Below are 22,401 nucleotides of genomic sequence, written 5' to 3'. Positions count from 1 at the left end.
AAAACCAGTAAATAAGAAGTCATCTTTACTTACTCCTCCTAATCTGAATCGTACATGAATGCCAGCTGCAGCATCTAGGAGCTCTGCCTAGAAGAAAACATACTATTCTTCAATATTCTGTAGACATCAAAGTACTACTTGTCACAATTATCTTAAGTTATTGCTATGCAATACAGAAATAAAAAGGTCATGTGATTTGTTCTTCATAAAGCTGAACTTTCAAGTATGACCCTCAACATTTGATTTTATATTATAGGAAAAGTCAGGGGGAAAAAGACTGGTTTGCATGGCTTCAATATCAGATGACAATTTCTTAACCAGCTTTTGTTCTACCAAAAGCCCATGTTCAGATTTCTGTCAGAGGTGTACATACTAGATACAACTTTAGTGTTCTACGCTGAATGCAAAGTAGAAATCAAAATTCTTGATCTCTTATCAGAAGACAATTCAAGCTTATTTCCTGATAATGTTAGTTGGAAGAAAGATGTTATATTGTCCAGTCTGTAATGCTTGAAAAAGATAGTTTGTTTTGCAGAATTCCATCCTCCCTAAAAAGCTTATGAATGGAAGTTTGAGATTCTAGTGTAAAACGTTTTTCATTTTGAACCATGACACTGTACTACCTTGAAAAATGAAGAGGACAAACTAAGCGTACAGCCATACAATGCCATCTTGAATCCCTGTTGGTCCAGGGTCCTGTGAGGCTGCCAGGCAGTTTCACCCAGAGTTACGCTTACTGAGCCTTATTCAATAGCCAGGTGAACCTGCCAACCTCGTATAGCACTGAGACTTGTGTAAGAAGCTCACCCTGAGTGGCAACCCTCAAGAACCTTCCAGGGAAGGGGGTTCGGGCCTTGGGATCGGGGGCAAGTGCTGCTCCTCACAGTGTGGCGGCTGTGGGGGATGCCCCTGCCGGGTCAGACCCAATGCCGGGGGCTCACGCCAAAGACACTGCCGCAAGGCAGCGAACGAGTCCTCGGCCTCCCCCAGGGCGGCCAGGGCACCATGTGGTGCCAGGCTCTGCCTGCTGGCCGCCCGGCCAGGGAGCTCTGGGGTATTGATTGTCTGAATTGCTGCTTAGGTAGCTACTTGAGTCAAGGACGCTAAGTCACACTGTCTAAGGCAGAGGCCAGGGCAAGTGAGGGACTGAGATAAGCTGAGTCAGAGCAACCACTGGCAGGCGCATGATCTACAGCTAGGAACAGGCCCAGTTGGGGAGGCTTGTGGATACCCTAACTGGGTTGAGGTTCCCACCAAGGGGCGCGTGTGCTGGAATGGGGGCTGCATTCTATCTAGGAAACAGTTGTAGTCACCCGAGGCACTAGTGTGGGCTGGGATTGGATGCACCAGGCCAGTTCAGATCCCAACACCATCTGGTGTCATGGAGAACCATAGGGTAGATGTGGGACTGATTAGGCTGGGTCTCACACCCCTCTTGAGCCATGCGTGAGCTGTATGTGGATATATGGGCTGAAACATCCAACAGCAAGAACCAGAATGGGGTGAAAGCCAGCCAGGAAAAGCCACTGTTCCTGCTAGGACAGGAGGTGAACTGGGTAGGGTTGGCTCAAGGACCCCCTGGCATGTGCAAAACCTGCCATTGGGAGGGGTTCTGATGGAGGAGCCTGGGCAACTCCTCTGGCAGGACACAGTCCCTGCAGGTAAGCGCAAGAAGCATGATAGGAAACAGCCCAGAATAGGCCATGGAAAGTTTCCCACTGGCACACATTCAGCATGGGTCAGGAGCAGACCAGGCTGAATCAGTTCATGTCACCACTGGCAAATCCGATCACCAGAACAGAGTGTGGGATGAGCCGGGTTTGGTTGCGACAAAACAAGTACACATTATGGAATGCCAGGGCGTGGTTGCCTGTACTGGATATGAATGCAGCACCCAACCAGCACACATGAGATCCAGGAAGGGAGGGGCAGAACTGGCAGGGGGATTAAGGGGCTGGTCCCCTCGCCGGACAGCTACTCCCACTGGAGAGCGTGGGCTGGGACAGAGACAGACCAGACTAGGCAAGGCTACATCACCTGTGCGCTGCATGTGGACTAGACCAGCGAAAAGCCAGGCTGGGCTGATTATTCCTGCTGGTGCAAGAAAAAATTAGAATGGGTGAGGGATGTATGGGCATAGCCGCAGAGGCTGGCGCTGGGGACTGATTCTGTCAAGTCAAATCACAGAACCACATAAAGAGTGCATAAACCGGGACAGAGAGACCTGGGAGGGAAAAAGTGGGTTCCCCCTTCTTGGGTCACTAGTCCCGTGGGAGGGCATGAAAACTAGGACGGGAGCTGGGATGGCTAGATAGAGAGGCACTCAACAACACCCGTGAGGGCTGGATGGTTGAGTTGGTTAGATAGAACTAAGCTTTAATACCCATCGACAAGTACAAGAGCCAAATGGGATGGGGGACAGACTGGTCTTCTGCTACACATACTGGCAAACCAGGGTAGGGGGCGGGCCTGGTGGGGGTTATTGTGGGTCGCCCCAACTAGGCTGCAGCTCCCACTGGTTGATGTAAGGGCCGAACCAAACTGGACTACAACACCTATTGGTTCCAGTGCAACTCGGGACTGAAAACAGAACCAACCCAGCAATTGAACCCACCAGCTGATCGGGGTGATGGACTGTGCCGGGCCCTGTGCTTGCTAGAACATACAAGAAACTAGTCTGGGAATACCTCAAAGTTTCTCTGGAGATCTCCCCAATTGAACTGCTGGACTCAGAATTCTAATCAAGAAAAGACAGAAGACAGAGCAGATCAATCATTCATCTCAGCTATATGTTGGCAGCGAAATATGGGGCAAACGGAGACTTTATAATGGACCATATCAGTCAGTGGACGACCTCATCGAGCGAAACTGGCAGCGATTCATAACCGGAGAACTATTAACACCACTCGAGCACATATCTCAGAGCATGCCCCACATCCGGGACTTGGGGTGGGCGGGAAACCGGGTGGGGCTTCTCCCTCAATATCCCCCTTTACCTCAGATACATGATGGAAACAATATGGACATAATGGTATTACCCACTTCCATATCCCCCTGAACCTTTTTTTTTTCTTTTTCTTTCTTTAACTGTAATTAACTATGTAAAGATTGTCAACAACAATGCAATAAAAAAGATAAAAAAAAAAAAAAAGAACCTTCCAGGGAAAGTCAGGAGGCTGTGTTCACCTGTACTGTTTCCCAGAATGCAACTGTGCAGTCAGCCTTGAGTGACTTAGCCCCCAAAGTCCCTGAGATTAAGATAAACAGCTCCGTTCACTGCTCGGTGTTTCTGGGAAGCAGCACAACAGCCTCCAGGTCTGCAGTAAAGAGGAGAATGGGCCTGTCCCTCCACCCATGACGCTGGAGCACTGGGCAGCTTTCCACGAATGACTTAGCTCACGGAAGCTCCTTAGAAGCACCTCAGCGTGCTCATCCTGCTTTCTATGCCAGGAAGCCGGGCATCCTGACTCCACAAGCTTGGCCCACTGAGATCCAGGAAAGATACAACTGTACTACTCACCCTCCTACCCCTCAGAAAACATCCGGGCAGCCTGATCTGAATGAGTTTGCCTCTGGATATCCATAGCCACTGATGTTTGTCCCAAACTCAGTTTTGTCCTTAGAACTTGCAGGTGCTCTGTTACTGGCATGCTGCACTGTACCCACGGGGCACGCCTAATGTGGCCTTCAACAATTGGCATTTACTATTCCTCTGCTGAGACATGAGCTGACTTGCTCACATTGCCTGCTAGAAAGGCCTCGCCCCAATATGTGGAAAGTCACAAAGGCCCACAATCGGCAGTCATGCCATCAGAAAATGCTCTTCTACCTGCTGATAGAATGGTACAACACCTGTAATGTTGATTATAAATGACAAAGCTGCATGAACATTACCTTACAGCAGCGATCTGGAACATAGCCCAACAATTTCTCCAACAGACTTCAAACACAGGTGAAAATCGCCCTATAAAGTTTGTACAAGTAACTGAGGTACACATGTAAGGAAACAAGAAGCATAAAAAACAAAAAGTGTGTGACATCTCTACAAAAACACAAGATTCTAGCAACTCCCTCCAAAGAAAAGGTCACTGAAAATTGTCAAATAATCCAAAAACAATATTCTAAGGACACATAATTGGATACAAGGAAACTCAATTCAATCAGGAAGACCATTTCAAGAAACTCAGCTAAGAGACAGCATTCCAGAGAATCAACTAGCAATCCCAGAGCTAAAAGAGAACAAATGAAATGAAAATACAGTTGAGAGCTTAAACAGCACAGTGGATTAAACAGAAGAGAGCATTTGTAGGCTGATGCAAGATCTCTTGCCACAGAATAGTCAAAATAAATAAATAAATAAGAAGAATGAGTAAAGCTTACAAGACTTACAAGTCATTGGAAAATGTATAAACCATCACTTAAGGGTGTTTCAGAAGATGAGAAGGGAATAGACCAGAAAAACTGTCCAATGAAACAATTGCTGAAGGCTTCTAATATTTAGGCTGAAGTCACTCATAAGACCCATAATAGACTTCAACAAAAGCTATCCTCTGAGGTATTACTACAAACTATCAAAAGTACAAGACAAAGACTACTAAAACTAAGAGAAAAGCTCCAAGGAGGGAATCTTAAAGAAACAGATTTCTTAGTGGATTATTAATGGGTCAGGAGAAAATTGAATGATATGAAGGTACTTCAAAAAGTTTCCTTTGGGCCTGGCACCACGGCCTAGCGGCTAAAGTCCTTGCCTTGAACGTGCTGGGATACCATAAGGGCGTCGGTTCTAATCCCGGTAGCTCCATTTCCCATCCAGCTCCCTGCTTGTGGCCTGGGAAAGCAGTCGAGGACAACCCAAAGCCTTGGGACCCTGCACCCACATGGGAGACTCAAGAGCAACTGGCTCCTGGCTTTGGATCGGTGCAGCACTGGCCGTTGCAGTCACTTGGGGAATGAATCACTGGATAGAAGATCTTCTTCTCTGTCTTTCCCCCTCTCTGCATATCTGACTTTGCAAAAATCATTTCCTTATGTATAGAAACTACACAGTCTGTTATCCACTGATGGATATCTAGGTTGATTCTGTATCTTGGCTTATATGAATAGTGCTGTTATATGAACACCTCACATGTGAAGACCCATCTCCTGGATGAACGCACCCTGTTTCCTCCGGACATGTATCCATAAAAGCAACAGCAGGTCACATGGTGGATATACATTTAGTTTAGGGAGGATCTCCATTCTGTTTTCCACAATGGCTGCACTAATTTACACTCTCACCAACATTGCATAGCAGTACTTATATTTCTACATTCCAACCAGAATTTCTTATTTTGTATGTTTTTGGTAATAGCCAATCTAAATTGAGTGAGGCATCATCTTATTTGGTTTTGAGTTGTGTTTCTCACGTGGATAATTACATTGAGCATCTTTGTAAATATTTGCTCACCTCTGTTTCTTGAGAAATTTCTATTCAAATCTCTTGCCCATTAACTTGATTTTTGTTATTATTTAAACTTTGGTTTTTATATCGTAATAATCCTGTATTACTGAATGGCCTTAGAATATTTCACTCCTTTTCCATTTTTAAAGAATAGCTTAAGAACTGGTGTTGAGCCCAGTGCAGTAGCCTAGTGGCTAAAATTGCTTGTCTGACACGTGCTGGGATACCATATGGGTGCCGGTTCTAATCCCGGCAGCCCTGCTTGCCAACCAGCTCCCTGCTTGTAGCCTGGGAAAGCAGTAGAGGACGATCCAAAGCCTTGAGACCCTGCACCTGTGTGTGAGACCTGGAGGAAGCTCCTGACTCCTGGCTTCAGATTGGCTCAGCTCTGGCCATTGCGGCCACTTGGGGAGTCATTCAGCAAACAGAACGTCTTTGTCTCTCCTCCTGTCTGTATACATGACTTTCAAGTGAAAGTAAATAAATCTTTAAAATAAAGAGAAGAACTGGCATTAATTCTTAAGTATTTAGAAGAAATCAGCAATGAGGTCATCTGGTCCTGAATTTTCTCTGCTGGGAAACTTCTACTGATCCAAACTAATCATTTGTTACTGGTTTGATATAGTTTTGATATTATAGATATTCAGAGATTTATCTTGGGTATTGCAATTGTTTAAAACACAGTTGGTGATAACAGATCCCAGTGATTCTTTGTAATTCCTTTATCTCTTGTTTGCATCTTCTTGCTTTTCTTGTTACTTAAGCTGATTCAATTGTCTATTGGTTTTATTTAATAAAAGAACTCATTTATTGATCTTTTGTACTTTTCCATTTTTCCACTGATCTTTGCTGTCGCCTTCCAATTTTAGATTTGATATTCCTTATTTTCTAGGGTCTTGAGATGCTGCATTATTAATTATTTGATCTTTTTTTATCCCAAATATGGGCACTAATTTCTAGAAACTTCCATATTGGTACTGCTTTTACTGTATTCCAGAAATTTGCATGTGCTTCCATTTTTTTCAAATATGTTTATCATTTAACTTTCATTTTCCATGAACAATTGGAAGTGTATTCAAAGTCCTAAAAGAACAATGCCAATGAAGAATACTTCATCTGGCAAAGCCATCCTTCAGACATCAAAGATGTCTGAAACAAAGATGTCATAAGAAAATAAACAGCTGGAGGGCTATATCTGCAGTGCACAGGACCCAACAGCAATACTGAGGAAGCAAAAGGACAGCTATCGTCCTGAAAACACGCCGATGCATGTAACTCAGCAGCAGAGCACAAATGCAGAACAGCCTGATTTGTACAAAAAAAATCACCAAACTATAAAAATGAATAATAAAGGAACATAGGATAAGCAAAACAACCAGAGAAAGTTGACAAAATGATATGAGTATGTCTTTGCTTAGCAATAATAACCTTGAATGTAAACAGTTTAAATTAATTAAAAGGAATAGATTGCTTGAATGGAATAAACAAATAGGACCCAATGATAAGCTGCCTCTGATAAATCCACTTTACCAGTAAAGACAAATACAGACTGAAAATGAAGTGATGGGGAAAAAAACCCACATAGTATATAGATGGAAATCAAAAGTAAGCAACAGTAGCTATGTTTTTACCAGTTAAGTTAGGTTTTAACTAGAAAATTGCAAAGGAAAACAAACCAGGTCACCAAACAGTAATCCAGGGATCAGCTGAAGATGCAACAGCTGTAAATACATATACACTCAATAAAAAAGGTACTCAACTGTATGATGCAAATATTATGTCTAAAAAGAAAAATGGCCTCCAATTTAATAGTAGAGACTCCAATACTGTAATTTCAGTGAAGATCATCTAGCCAAAAAATTAAAAAATGAGCATCTAATCAAAGTAAACTGTAGAGCTAATGCCCTTAACATTTACACAGTACACACTTTCTTCTCTTCTATACGTATATTTTTATGATAGACCATATGTTAGGCCACAAAGCAAGTATTATAAGTTCAGAAGAATCAAAATTCTAGCACTTTATATACTCTGACCACAATAAAATATGATTCAGATCAAAATAAAGAAGGAATGGACAAACACATGCAAGCTATTTAACATTCTCATGAAAGAACAATGGGCCAAAGAAAGCGATCAGGAAGGAAATTTTGGAATTTCTTGCAACAAAATAAAAATTAACACGTAACATACCAAAACCTGTGTGGCACACAAAACTGCTATTAACAAGCAAGTTCATAGCCATAAACATGCACATATTTTTAAGAGGCTTCAAATAAACAACCTAACCGTGAAAAAAAAAATGAAGGAATTGGCTAGGCAAGAAGAAGTCAAACCAAAATTTAGGAAGAGTATAAAAAATAAAATGAAGATAAAAATACAGTATCAATAAAATGAAGAGTTGCCTTTCTGATAGGCAAAACTGGCAAAACTTTATAGTTGTATTAACCAAAAGGATATGAGAAGACCCAAATCAGATACCAAATAAAACATTATGATACCATAGAAATTAAAAACTTAGTACATGTGTGAATTACATAAATAGAAGACACAGAAACAGTTGTAGACATGCAGCCCATGAAAATTTAATCACAAAACCTGAAATCAGAAATCGGAAAACCTGAAAAACCCATAAGTAATGACATTAGATCAGTAATAACAAATCTCCCCCACAAAATCCCAAGTTCCCATTGCTGAGTTCCACCAAACTTTCAAGGGCAGACTAACAATAGTTCTTCTCAAATGATTTAATATTGAGAGGGTGTAAAACCTTCTATATTAAGCTAATGACCCAGCATCACCCTGAACTTAAGACCAGAAAAGAACATGGCAAAATAAGAAAGGTATAGGCCAATCTCCCTGATGAAGGTAGTTGCAAAAAATTCTCACAAAACACAAGAAATTGAATCTTAATAATACAGCAAAAAGATACAATGAAATTAGGAGGCAAACGCTACTTTCAATAGATACAAGATGGTACCTAGGAAAAAATTTAGCCAAGAATGACAACCACGGACCCAGTGTGGTGGCTAAAGTCCTTGCCTTGAACGCATTGAGATCCCATATGGGCACTGGTTCTAATTCTGGTGATCCCACTACCCATTCAGCTCCCTGCTTGTGGCCTGGGAAAGCAGTTAAGGATGGCCCAAAGCCTTGGGACCCTGCGCCCAGGTGAGAGACTTTGAAGAAGCTCCTGGCTTCGAATTGGCTGAGTTCTAGCCGTTGCAGTCACTTGGGGAGTGATTCATTGGATGGAAGATCTCCCTCTCTGTCTCTCCTCCTCTGTATATCTGACTTTCTAATAAAAAAATAAAAACAGTAGTAGAAAGATAATTAGGAAACTATAGAAGGATATTAAACAATACACTTTAAGCAACAATTCAAATAAAAATTGCAATAAAATTGATAAACTTCTGATCAGGGCAACAGACAGAAAACAGAAAACACAAATTACTAGCATGAAAAATCACAGAGGGCCAGCATTCATGAGTCCACATACACTAGCAGGGGAGTAAAATTTACAATCCTGTGTTGACAGTACATTAACCTAGATGAAATGGACCATTGCCCAGAAAGATACAATGTTCCAGCTTATACAAAAAGAAATAGACACTCTGGATAGGCCTGTGTGTAAAAATTGAATCAGTAATCAAATCCTTTCAAAACAGAAGGCATGTGCTCAGATGGGTTCAGGAATGAACTCTCCCAAAGATTTCATGAGTTATACGAGCAGGTGTTAGGCCTAATGGTTGAATGTCCATGTCCAGACTGGAGTGCCTCAGTTTCTGCGGCCTGCTAAGCCAGGCCTTGATGGGGAGCCAGTAATAACTCAAATGCCTATGTCCCACTACGCATGAAGGAGAACTTGACTGACTTCCTGCCTCCTGTCTCCGGCTGCCAGTGTGTGGAATGTGAATCAGCAATTAAGACTGTGCCGCCGTGTCACATGCTCTCTGCATCTCAAACAGATCTTTAAAACAAATTCTTTTAAATAAATTGTATTATTTAAAACTCTTCTAGAAAACAGAAACAAAGGTAACATATTTTATGGGGCCAGAATTACCTTCATACCAAAACCAGTCAGGCACAAGAATGGAAAACTACAAGCTAGCAGTTCTTATGAGCACATGTGTATAAAAATCCTCAAAAACGTTAGCGAATCAAGCACAACCATGTGTAAAAATCATACATCATGACCAAGTGATAGTTACAGAGAAATAGTCATCAAGACAGGAGTAGAAAACTAGGGAACTCAGAAACATGGCAGGACACAGATGATCACTGCTCTTACTATAAAGGTAGTGCTGCAAAGCAGAGGGGATGGCAATTGTCTTTTTTTTTTTTTTTTTTTTTCATTTTTACTGGAAAGTCAGATTTATAGAGAGAAAGTGAGACCAAGAGAAAGATATTTGATCTGCTGGTTCATTCCCCAAGTGGCCGCAATAACCAGCACTGAACTGATCTGAAGCCAGGAGCTTCTTCCATGTCTCCCACACAAGTTCAGGGTCCCAAGGTTTTGGGCAGTGCTCTACTGTCTTCCCAGGTTACAAGCAGGGAGCTGGATGGGAAGTAGAGCAGCCGGGACAAAAACTGTTGTTCAAATGGGATCCTGGCACATGCAAGGTGAGGTAGGCAGCTAGTTCAGGGTCATGAGCTTGGAAGCCACTCCCACACCACCACCTAGATGTTCCCTCCTGCCCACCTGTGACTTTCACCTATCACCTGAGAGGGGGTGCTATTGCATTGTTGTGTAGCCACTCCCCTCAAAAGCCCCTATATAAAGGCTCATGATAAGGAGGGGCTCTCTCTTGGCTGGGTGCCTCTCTCTCTGGCGTTAATGGACACTTACCTTCCCAGTACCTGCTTGCTCTCTGGCTTCCGGAGGATAGGTAACCCCTGAGCATGTCCCCTGTGTGTCTGTATGCCTTACCTTCTGCTCACTGCTTGGGCAGGACAGTGAAGACAGCAATGCTAAGATGCTTTGTATTTCTAATGTGTGTACTATCATGAGTTCCAGGAGAGGTGAGGCCTAGCAGTAGTGGAATATGGACAGAGAAGCCAGGGAAAGGTGGATGTCTGTAGCTTTTTAAGTGTACCCAAGTTGTTCACTATATATCTCTTAGGATAATTTATATTGTTGAGTAAGCTGGGTCATAGGTCTTCAGCTTAATGGATGGACTTCAGGGTAATGACCATTTGTACCTCTTGGGGTTACGGCTGACTGGATTGCCACATGGATTTGTGATTTGCTATTTCTAGTGTGCCCTGTTATCACCAAGCTCGGTTAATAAAGGCTCCTTAATAAGCTTTAGACTTTTCTGGCATGATCTCGCTTGCACCCTGCAGTAAGGACTTTAGCCACTAGGCTACCATGTTGGGCCCAACTGCCTTTTTAATAAAATGTTTAATCAACCGGGTATCTCTATGGAAGGACATGGATGTTGACTTCTCCATGCTACACACACACACACACACACACACACACACACAAAATCAAGCCCAGTAGATTGCAGATCTAAGTATGAAAGACAATTCAATAAAGCTAATCTGAGAAGGTTTCATGAGCTTAACTTGGGAAAGGTATAGAAAAGGCTTATACACACAGAAAAGACATTGATAAGTTGGACTTTATGAAAATTAAGAATTTGTTCACTGGAAAACATTGCTTCCAAATAACCAAGGGGTTGTGGGAAGTGGTAGAGATGTGGATAAAACAAGAATGGCGATGAAACTCTAGCTGTAAATCTACCAATGACATGGCAGTTTGTTATATTCTTTCAACTTTTATGCATATTTAAAATTGAAGTGCTATCAAACATTATCTAGGGGCACTGATGTTTCGACACATATGTGCACTGTTTAATATCCAAGTGAAGGTCTGTATATCTTGAGATTTTTAGTTTGAATTAATAGCAGTCACTATTTCTGGGGCACAATGCTACACCCACTGTGTGGATACAATGTGTAATGGTCACATCTGGGTAACAAGGAAATCTATTACCACCACCTTAAAACACAGTACATTTTCTTTTCTTCTTTTGTGTTCTGTGTAACCAAATCTAACTGTTGACTTTGTGAATTCCAGTGCTTATAGGAAATGCCTAGAATTCCAAGAACCCAGATAAGGAAGGAATTTGCATCCACTAATCCAATGTCAAAGAAACACACCCTCATCAGGAATTTATCACTACTGACTGACTTTAAATCAAGAGTTGGATTTTAGATCAAAGGGGACTCCATCAAGAAGACTATCGTAACTGACCTTGGCATTGTGCCTGACAATAAACTAAGCCCATTATTTCTCCCTAACCACTTCAAATATTTATCAAGCTGATAATTATCAAGTTGAGATTATTCAAAAAATTTCTCTACCAGCTATTTTAAATTACACTAACACTTTTCATAGCAAAAATCCAAGCAAGGACTTCCTTAAGAATGACAAGTCAAGACAAAGAGTAGACAAAAAAAATGTGTGTTCAACATAAGTTATCTAATCAAGGACTTGAGATTGAACCCGTATGACAGGATCCAGCCTTTCCTGGCTAACCTCTGTAAGCCCAACGTGTCCTTCCTGCCCTTTATCAAAAGGAACTCATTGGCTTGAGTGACACAGATGGCCTCACTGGACTCAACTCATTTGTTTTACCAACAGGATAAAATCTTCTTGACCAATATTATCTGGAATGATGGGTATAAGGGAATTCCAACTCCAGGAAGAAAAATTCCAGATTTGGGACAGAAGTATGATAAATACAACGCCCATATCAACTGGAACCTGGCCATCATACACATTTTCTTAAGAGCTTACCACTGCCAATCAATCAAAGGAAGGTCGCAAGTACCGCTGCCCAACCAAGAACTTAGACACAAGCTGGACTTGCACCTCTCAGCAACTCCTTCAGGAGCCCAGGAATTATACAACTACCCAGCCCCTTGCTCTATGCTTTGCAATAAATACCTATTTTCTTCCATCACCCTGATGTCAGTGCAGACTCAGGTTTGGACAAGTCCTCCAACTAATCAGAGAGGTAGCAATACCATTGCACATTGTTGGTGGAAATACACAATGGCGATATGACTGTTTTTCAAAAATAAATCACACAATTCTGCAATTCCACTTCTAGATCTGTGCCCATCTTCAAAGCAGCATTACTCATTACAGCAACCCAGGCAGCTGCTGAAGGATGTATTATAGCCACACAATTTAGTATTATCACATCTGAAAAGGAAGGAAATTCTGTAATATGCTACAGTGTGAATGGATTTTGAAGATTTTGTGCTAACGGAAATAAGGCAAATAATATATCATTCCATTTACGTGAGGTAATTAGAGCTGTCAGGTTCACAGAGGCACAAAGATTAGTGGCTGCTAGAGCTGAGGGGAAGAATGGGAGTTTATTATTTTTAAAAATTTATTTTTTAAAAAGATTTATTGCAAAGTCAGATATACAGAGAGGAAGACCTTCCGTACAATGATTTACTCCTCAAGTGACCATGATGGCCGGAAGCCAAGAGCCAGGAACTTCTTTTGGGTTTCCCACGCAGTGCAGGGTCTCAAGGATTTGGGCTATCTCTACTGCTTTCCTAGGCCACTAGAGGGGAACTGGATGGGAAGTTGGGCCACTGGGATACAAACTGGTGCCCATATGGGATCCTGGCATGTTCAAGGCGAAGACTTTAGCCACTAGGTCACCTCGCCAGGACCTAAAATTTATTTTATTTGACAGGCAGAATTACAGAGAAAGCTAGAGTGATCATCTCTGTATTGCTTCATTTCTGAAATGGCCAAATGCCTGGGGATGGGCCAGGAATACCACCCAGGTCTTCAGTATGGGTGCAGGGGTCCAAGCACCTGGGTCATCTCTCACTCCTCTCCCAGGCGCAAGGATAGGGACTGGACTGGAAGTGGTATGGCCAGGACTTGAACCAGCGTCCATATGGACTTTAACCCTTTATGACACAATATCACCTGCTATGAAGTTATTGCTAGGAAGTGAATTTAGAGCTTCAGGTCTACATCATAAAAATATCTGTGGAAGTGGATGATACCTGTACAACATTATACATTTATTTACTACCAATGAATGACATACTGCAGGGTGGTAAAGATGGGAATATTTGGGATTGGGCATTTAAAATAGCAATCTAGACTCCTGCATCCCACATCAAAAAACATGTGTTTAATTTCCAGTTTCAGCTCCTAACTGGCTTCCTGCTAGTACAGCATCTGGGAGGCAGCACTGATGGCTCTGGTAATGAATTTGGTTGCTGGCTGTCACATGTAGACTTGAACTACACACCTGCCTCCCATCTTTGGCCCTCCGAGGGCCACTGTGGATATTTGTAGAGGGACTCAGTGAATTGGGAGCATGTTTTAAAAATCTTTCTCCCCACCTCTCAACAAAAACTTAAGAATGAGAATATTTATGTCTTATTTACCAGAATAAATTGAAAAAACAATTAGTTAAACAATAGAACTGTTGGAGCCAGCATGGTAGACTAGCAGGCTAATCCTTCACCCTGTGTATCAGCATTTCATATGGGTATCAGTTAGGTTCCTGGCTGCTCCATTTGGTTTTCTTTTTTTTAGGATTTATTTATTTTTATTGCAAAGTCGGATAGAGGAGGAGGAGAGAAAAAGAAGGAAGATCTTCCACCCAATGATTCACTCCCCAAGCAGCCCGAACGGCCAGAGCTGAGCCGATTCGCAGCCAGGAGCCCAGAGTTTGTTCTAGGTCTCCCACGCAAGTACAGGGTCCCAAAGCTTTGGGCTTTCCTCGACTGCTTTCCCAGGCCACGAGCAGGGAGATGGATGGGAAGCAGGGCTGCCGGGATTAGAACCGGTGCCCATATGGGATCCTGACCCATGCAAGGGGAGGACTTAACTGGTAGGCTACCACGCCGGGCCTGGCCGCTCCATTTTGCAATCCAGTTGTATGCTTATGGCCTGAGAAGGCAGTGGAAGATAGCCCAAAACCTTGGGTCCCCTGCACCCATGCTGGAGACCCAGAAGAAGCTCCAGGCTCACAGCTTTGGACCAACCCAAGTTTGACCATTGCAGATATTTGAGGAGTGAAGCAGTGAATGGATCATCTCTCTGTGTCTCCTTGTTCACTACCTCTGACTTTCAAGTAAAATAAATCTTAAAATAGAACTCTTAAAAGCTGTAAGAATAGGGAATGCAATACACATAAAATGTGAACAGACAACTTCAGGGAAGTGGTTCAACCTCATAAGTATCAGAATGCATGCAAATTGATGATACATCGAGTATTTATGAGGATGAGGCCCACTAAGGAGTCCCAAACACTGCTAGTACACATAAATAAGCACAGTAACCTCTAGAAAGCAGCTTGATATTATCTTCTAGAGTTGCAGGCAAGCCTGACTCATTTACCAGTTCTGTTTCTAGGTGGAATGGAAATCCTAACAAATGGGAATGGGAACATTCCAGAAGCAGTTGTTACAATAGCTGCAAACTGGATGTCCACTCCTCTGCAGGGTGCCCAGGGTTCAAATCCTGGATCCACTTTGGATTACAGTTTCTTATTAACACAGAGCCTGGGAGGCATCAGCTGACAGTTTGCATACTAGGACCTTGGGCCCAGTGCAATAGTCTACTAGCTAAAGCCCTCGCCTTGAATGCCCTGGGATCCCATGTGGATGCTGGTTCTAATCCCGGCTGCTCTGCTTCCCATCCAGCTCCCTGCTTGTAGCCTGGGAAAGCAGTCAAGGATGGCCCAAAGCTTTGGGACCCTGCACCCACGTGGGAGACCCAGAACAAACTCCTGGCTCCTGGCTTCGATTTGTCACAGCTCTGGTTGTTGCAGCCGCTTGGGGATTGAATCATTGGGTGGAAGATCTTCCTCTTTGTTCTCTATGTATCTGACTTTCCAATAAAAATAAATAAATCTTTTTAAAAAATAACAAATATATAAAAAGAATACTAGGATCTTCGACACTTGTATGGGAAACCAGAAGTTCCGAGTTCCTGCCTTTGGCCTGGCCCAGCTCTGGCCATGCCAGGTGTTTGGACAGAGAGTTCATACATGGAGGATCGCTCCTTGGCTATGTCTCTCTCCTTCAAATCAGTGAAGAAATACTTTTAAAACTCAGAAGACTGAAGTGCAATGTCAGAACCAGGGGGTTGGCTGTGATTTGCTGCCATGAACATCTCAAGCTGAGTGATGAATGCAGAAGCATATGGCGAGGGCTTGAGCTGTACGTTCACACTTGATGAAGTTTCAACATGTAAGACTTCAATAGCAGAGGTTTTGGAGAGACAAACATGAGCACATTGAAGCGATAATGTCGTCACATTTTTTAAGATTAAAGATTCTATATCGACAAAGTCCTTACCTCTTTAGGATTAAAGTACTTCAGTATGTGACGTGGCTCCCCTTGTCTTTTTAAATTAATCAGACTTTTAAAGTGCTCAAATACAGCAAGATTCTGAAGGTTCAAACACAGAAATTTTATGGTCAAAACTTGATTTTTTACTTCTAATTAGCTTTTTGCCTAAGTAGGGAAAAAAACAAAAGCCATAGATTTATATACAAAAACTATATTTTAGGTATATTATATATTAGGGTTTGCTTTGACAAGCTAGCTAATATTGCTATTATTCTGATAGTCTTACCCTTGAATTTCTAACTATGTGACTGTCAGCTACAAACACTCTAAAATTCTGTCTACTGTATATAGAATATTCTAGGAAAAAAAACCCAAATATAGTGCAATTGCTAATAATGCCTATCTAGGTTCAATTATTAGTAGTTAATAGGCACATGAACCTGAACATGTTGTCTAACCTCTCTGTGGTTTCTTAATCTAACCTCTCTGTGGTTTCTTAATCTAGGAAGTAATTTTTAAAAAAAGAAATAAAGAAATGGGAGGCCATAGAGTGCAGACATGTTCGAGATGATGGAGAATCATTAGGGTAAAGCAGAGAGAGCAGATTACAGAAAAAGAAAGGAGTCAGGCAGTCAACAGGGAGGTACCTGGAGACTCCCTGGACACAGGAAAGAGGCAATGATGTTGGAGCAATGTTACAGCAAACAGAAAACCCACCAGCCACCAGTGAGCAGTGATCCAGACTCCAGCGACAACCAGGGATCCAGCAGTGGCCATAGATCAGCCCTTGTGGCAGCCAGGTGGGAGCTTGGGTTCACACAGGGAGCTAGGGAGGTGAAGGCAGGCTGGGACTGGCCAATCCTGCTGAATACTTTGGCCCAACAACAAAAGAAAGGGAGCTATAGACACAGTGGCCCGACTGGTGCAGGGTCAGAGCTAACAGCACAGGGATCAAATGCTGGAGTGGGCACATTCCAATCAAATGCCCAGCTAGTGACACCAGGCTGATCCCATGGGGAGGACAGGGCCAACTTCACGTTCTACAGGATCTGTGTGGTCCCCGATTTGGAAGGTCAGCACCACCAAAAAACCAGTTATCTGGGACAGTTGGCATCTTCCTAATCCAGGATACTGATTGAACATAAAAATTGACTTCTACCTGTAGAGAATACATCTTAGAAATCTGTACTAAAGAGAAAAATCTGCCAAAAAGGATTGCAATGCTAAAAGTTTAAAGAAGAGACAGAGACACAATGAATGTTACTGAAGACTCCCTGGTAAAGGAACAAAAGCCTCTACCACCCTCAGAGTTAACTGAGGAAGACACTGAAAAAATGGGGAACACAGAATTCAGAAAACTCATTATAAAGCTTCTGACCAACAATGGGAAGCACACAATACAGGAGGCCAAGGAATTTAAGGAATATATTACACAGGAAATGAATCAAATGAAAGTTGACATTTCAGAAAAGAATACAGTGGAACAAATTAAAAGCTCAATGGAGAATCTCAAAAATAGAATGAAGCAGAAGAAAGAATATCAGATTTGGAAGAAATTTCCTGTCAGAAGTGGGAAAAACAAAAAGCTGGTAGCAGAGCTAGGCCAAGCTAAAAAAAAATATCTAAGAATTAAATGATATGATTAAAAGGCTCAATGTAAGAATTATGGGAGTTCCAGAAGGTGCAGAAAGAGAAACTGTGATTAAAGGTGTATTCATGAAACAAAAAATGAAAACATCCATAATCTGGAGAAAGAAAGAAAAACAATATACAGGAGTGTCACAGAACTCCCAACAGATTTAATCAAAAGCAAACCTCATCAAGACACATGATAATCAAGCTCTTCTCAGTTGAACATAAGGAAAAAAAAATCCTTAAATGTGCACGTGAGAAAAATCAAGTGACCTATAGAGGAACCCAAATCAAACTCACAGCTGACCCCTCAGAGAAAAAACTGCAGACAAGGAGAGAATGGAGTGACATATTCCAGACTCTAAAAGAGAAAAATTTTCAGCCCAAAACATATCCTGCAAAGCTCTTCTTTGTCTGTCTTTGAAAATGAAATAAAATTCATCCACAATTAAGAAAAACTCTTAAGAATTCATCTCTTGCAAACTTGCCCTGCTAGTAATACTCAAAGAAGAAAAGGAATAGCAGCTACCAAAACCAAAGGTAAATGTAGAGAATACCCCACTAAAAGGCTAACAGAAGACTCAGAGGACAACCCATTACTAAGATGACAGGATTGAATTTTTTTCTCCAGAACTGACCATGTTATACACCACAAAACAAGCATTAGCAAATTAAAAAAAAAAAAAACTGAAATCACACCACGCATCTTCTCAGACCATCATTTAGTGAAGCTAGAGAGCAAGAAGTCAAAACACCCAAGAAAACTTGCAAACACATGGAGACTGAATAATATGTTACTAAATGAGCAATGGATTAGAGAAGAAATCAAAGGGGAACTTAAAAAATTGCTTGAAACAAATGAAAGCATATCAACATAGCAAAACTTTTTCTTTGAAAATGTAATAAAATTCTTCCACAGTAAAGATAAACTGAATTTGCCTCTTCAAAACCTGCCCTACAAATAATACTTAAAGATGTTCTCTAGACAAAGAAAAGGAATAGCACTCACCAAAACCAAAGGCAAATGTGAAGAACATCCCAATAAAATAACAACAGAAGACTAAATCAATGAACAACCCATTGCAAAAATGACAGGACCAAATCACCACCCGTTCATATTAACCCTAAATATAAATGGCTTAAACTTGTAAACCAGACATCATAGATTAATAGACTGGATTAAAAAAAACACATCTATTTGTGGCTTATAGGAGACATATCTCACCATCAAAGATCAGCAGAAACTATCTCATGGATTTTGATTTTTTTTGTTAGTTTCATCTCTTTGAAACAATTTCTTCTGACAAATTCCTCAATGACTCATAGATCATACAGTAGCATCACTGTCTTTAAGAAAGTTATTCATTTTCTTTTTCATTTCTTCATCTACACATTAGTCATTCAATAGTATGTTATTTAACTTCATGGCATTGTGGAGTTCTGTATTTCTTCCTGTTGACTTTGTATTGTGGCTTTTCATTTAAGGGGATGTACAGTAACTGTGTAATGGAGACTATCATATCCAGATGTGTGGATACATGTGGTATGCATCTCTACTTCCAGACTAAAGATTGACTACCAGTGAAACTGTTTACTATATCTTGACAATAGGATGCTGGACTCTCTGCCATTGTCCATACCCGCAATGATGGACATATGACTGTATGAAGAACTATACTATAGTAACAATATAGGGGAATCCAGTGGGGAACTGGGGCAGGACTAAGGGAAATCCTAGGGCCTATGGACGTGTATCATAAAAATAATAATAATAAAAGCAAAATTAAAAAAACCCATGGGACACAATCAAGGCAGTATTAAAAGGAAAGTTCATCTGAATCAATGTTTATGTTAAGAAACTAGAAAGGCATTAAGTAAGTCAGCTAACCTTATAGTTGAAGGAACTAGAAAAACAACAGCAAAGCCATCCCAAGGTTAGTAGGAAAAAAGAAAAATCATCAAAATAAAGGAGGGAATAAACCAAATAGACACCAAGAGTATGGTTCATAAAATCAATGAATCAAAGAGCTGGTTTTTGCAAAAATCAACAAAATAGACTACCCACTAGCCCAATTAATCAAAAAAGGAGGGAGAAGATATTCATCAATAGCATTAGAGAAGAGAAAGGAAATACAACAACAGATACCTCAGAAATACAGAAAATTATTAGGAACCATTACAAGCAACTATATGCCAACAAATCAAAAGGCCTAGAAGAGAAGGATAGATTTTTGGACATATACAATCCACCAAAGTTGAATCAAGAAGCAATTAACAATCTAAATAGCCCAAAAACATGCACTGAGATTGAATCAGTAGTTTAAGCCCTCCCAACCAAGAAAAGTCCTAGACCAGATGGCTTCATCAACAGCACATCAGGCAGATCATTCACCCAGACCAGGTGGGATTCATCCCAGGCATGCAGGGATGATTCAACACTAGCAAATCAATAAATGTGATACATCACATCAACAAATTGAAAAATAAAAACCACATGATCCTCTCAATAGATGCAGAAAAGGCATTTGATAAAATCCAACACCACTTCATGCTGAAAATCCTAAGCCAGATAGAAATAGAAGGAACATTCTACAACACAATCAAAGCAATTTGCAAAAAGCCCAACGCTAGCATCATTCTAAATGGGGAAAGATTGGAAGGCTTTCCACTAAAATCTGGAACTAGTCAGGGATGTCTCCTGTCAGCACCACTCCTCAATATAGTATTGGAAGTCCTTGCCAGAGCTATTAGGCAAGAAAAAACAATTCAAGGAATCCAAATAGAAACGAGGAACTGAAATCATCTGTATTTGCAGATGGCAAGATTCTCTACCTAGGAGAACTGAAAGACTCAGTCAAGAGACTACTGGAGCTCATAAGAGACTTTGGCAGGGTAGCAGGATACAAAATTAATGAACACAAATCGATGGCACTAGTGTATGCAAATAATTCCATGGTTGAGAAAGAAATTATAAGTACAGTCCCTTTCACAATAGTGGAGAGCAATATATTTTTTTAAAGATTTATTCATTTTATTACAGCCAGATATACAGAGAGGAGGAGAGACAGAGAGGAAGATCTTCCATCCGATGATTCACTCCAAGTGAGCCACAATGGCCAGTGCTGCACCGAACTGAAGCTGGGAACCAGGAACCTCTTCCGGGTCTCCCACACGGGTGCAGGGTCCCAGTGCATTGGGCCATCCTCAACTGCTTTCCCAGGCCACAAGCAGGGAGCTGGATGGGAAGTGGAGCTGCCGGGATTAGAACTGGCAGCCATATGGGATCTCAGGGCTTTCAAGGCGAGGACTTTAGCCACTAGACCATGGTGCCGGGCCCGAGCAATCTTAAATACCTAGAAATTAAGCTAACCAAGAAGACCTCTATGATGAAAGCAATAAAACATGAAAAAAGGAAATAGAAGAAGATATTGAAAAATGAAGAAACAGTTCATGGACTGGCAGGATCATCATCATCAAAATATCTGTATTACCAAAAATAATACGCCAATTCAATGCAATCCCAATCAAAATCCCAACAACATTCTTCTCAGAAATAGAAAAGATACAAAAGTTCATCTGGAAGCACAGGAAACCACAAATAGCCAAAACTATCCTGAAGAATAAAAATCAAGCCAGAGGAATCACAATTCCAGACTTCAAGACATACTACAGAGCAGTGGTCATCAAAACAGTCTGGTACAGGTACAGAAGCAGAGAAGACCGATGGAACAGAATAAAAGCAACAGAAGGGAGCCCACACATGTATAGCCAACTCATCTTCAACAAGAAAACTTAAAACAACTCAGGCAAAAAGCTGATCTCTTCAACAAATGCTGTTGGGACAACTGGATAGTAGCTTGCAGAATTAAGAAGCAAGGCCTGCACCTGTCACATTACACAGTAATCAGCTCTAAATCGATCAAGTTCCTAAATCTGCACCTAGAAACTATCAAACTACTAAAGGAAAACATAGGAAGCACTCTCCAAGAAATAGCAAGGGGGAAAGACTTCTTAGAAAAGCACAGGCAATCAAAGTCAAACTGAACAAATGGGACTATGTCGAACTAAAAAGCTTCTGCACAGCAAAGGAAACAAAGTGAAGAAGCAACCAACAGAATGGGAGAAAATATTTGCACACTACAAGTGATAAGGGACTAATATCCAGGATTTACAGAGAGCTTCAGAAAACCAGGGACAGTAGAAAGAGCAACCCTGTAAAAAAATTGGCGATGGAAATGAACAGTCAAATGGCTAACAGACTTAGGAAAAGATGCTCAGGCTCCCTAGCTTTCAGAAAGATACAAATGAAAATCACATTGAGGTTCCACCTAAATCCAGTGAGAATGGCCTACATTTAGAACTCAACAACATCTGCTAGTGTAGATGTGGGGAGAAAGTACCCTCCTTCACTGTTGGTGGGAGTGCAGGCTAGTATAACCACTATAGAAATCAGTATGGAGAGTGCTTAGAGAATTGCAAACAAACCTCACATATGACCTTGCTAACCCGCTCCTAGGAATATACCCAAAAGGAAATGAAAACTGCACATGAGAAAGGGATCTATAATACTATATTTGCAGCAGTACAATCTACAATAGCAAAGACATGGAAACAACCCAGATGCCCTTCCAAAGAGAAGTGGTTAAAGAAACTGGTACATCATAGGAGGAAGACTGTGAGAGAGCTCACAGACAGAGAGGGCTAGAATGCGACAAAAGCGTAAGTGGAGCAGCATAGAACTACAGGGAGAAGAACGTGAAGTTCCCTGGACAGTGTGGAACCGAAAAAATCCACACAACTCGGAAGAGCAACCAGGGAAAAACAAAACGAAGGGCAGGGAAGACGACTTTCCGCTCCTGACCTGCTGAGTCACCTTTGAATGCAGACGCTGAAAGCCGCCGACCGACCCGCAGACGTTGTGGCCGTGAGGACTGGCGGTGATCGGGACCTGCTGGCATCTGCTCACCCTGGTCACC

At 41.6% G+C, this 22,401-nt stretch overlaps 1 protein-coding gene across 3 annotated transcripts in view; it reads right to left on the bottom strand.

Annotated features, from left to right (window-relative positions):
• C4H11orf65 (chromosome 4 C11orf65 homolog) overlaps positions 1 to 22,401 on the bottom strand; it is a 73,486-nt gene that overhangs the window by 28,288 nt on the left and 22,797 nt on the right. For 2 of the 3 annotated variants that reach the window (XM_012926994.2, XM_058662526.1), the window contains 2 exons: positions 15,800 to 15,892; positions 34 to 87 (listed from right to left, as the gene is read on the bottom strand). In XM_012926994.2, coding sequence (XP_012782448.2) covers positions 34 to 87; positions 15,800 to 15,892 — 147 coding nt within the window. The remainder of the gene's footprint in view (positions 1 to 33; positions 88 to 15,799; positions 15,893 to 22,401) is intronic. The other variant, XM_058662527.1, reaches the window with a different exon arrangement.

Source organism: Ochotona princeps, chromosome 4 (genome assembly GCF_030435755.1).
Source record: "Ochotona princeps isolate mOchPri1 chromosome 4, mOchPri1.hap1, whole genome shotgun sequence".
Taxonomy (NCBI): Eukaryota; Metazoa; Chordata; class Mammalia; order Lagomorpha; family Ochotonidae; genus Ochotona; species Ochotona princeps.
Note: the sequence above shows the minus strand (reverse complement) of the source record. Positions and strands in the feature narration are given on the sequence as shown.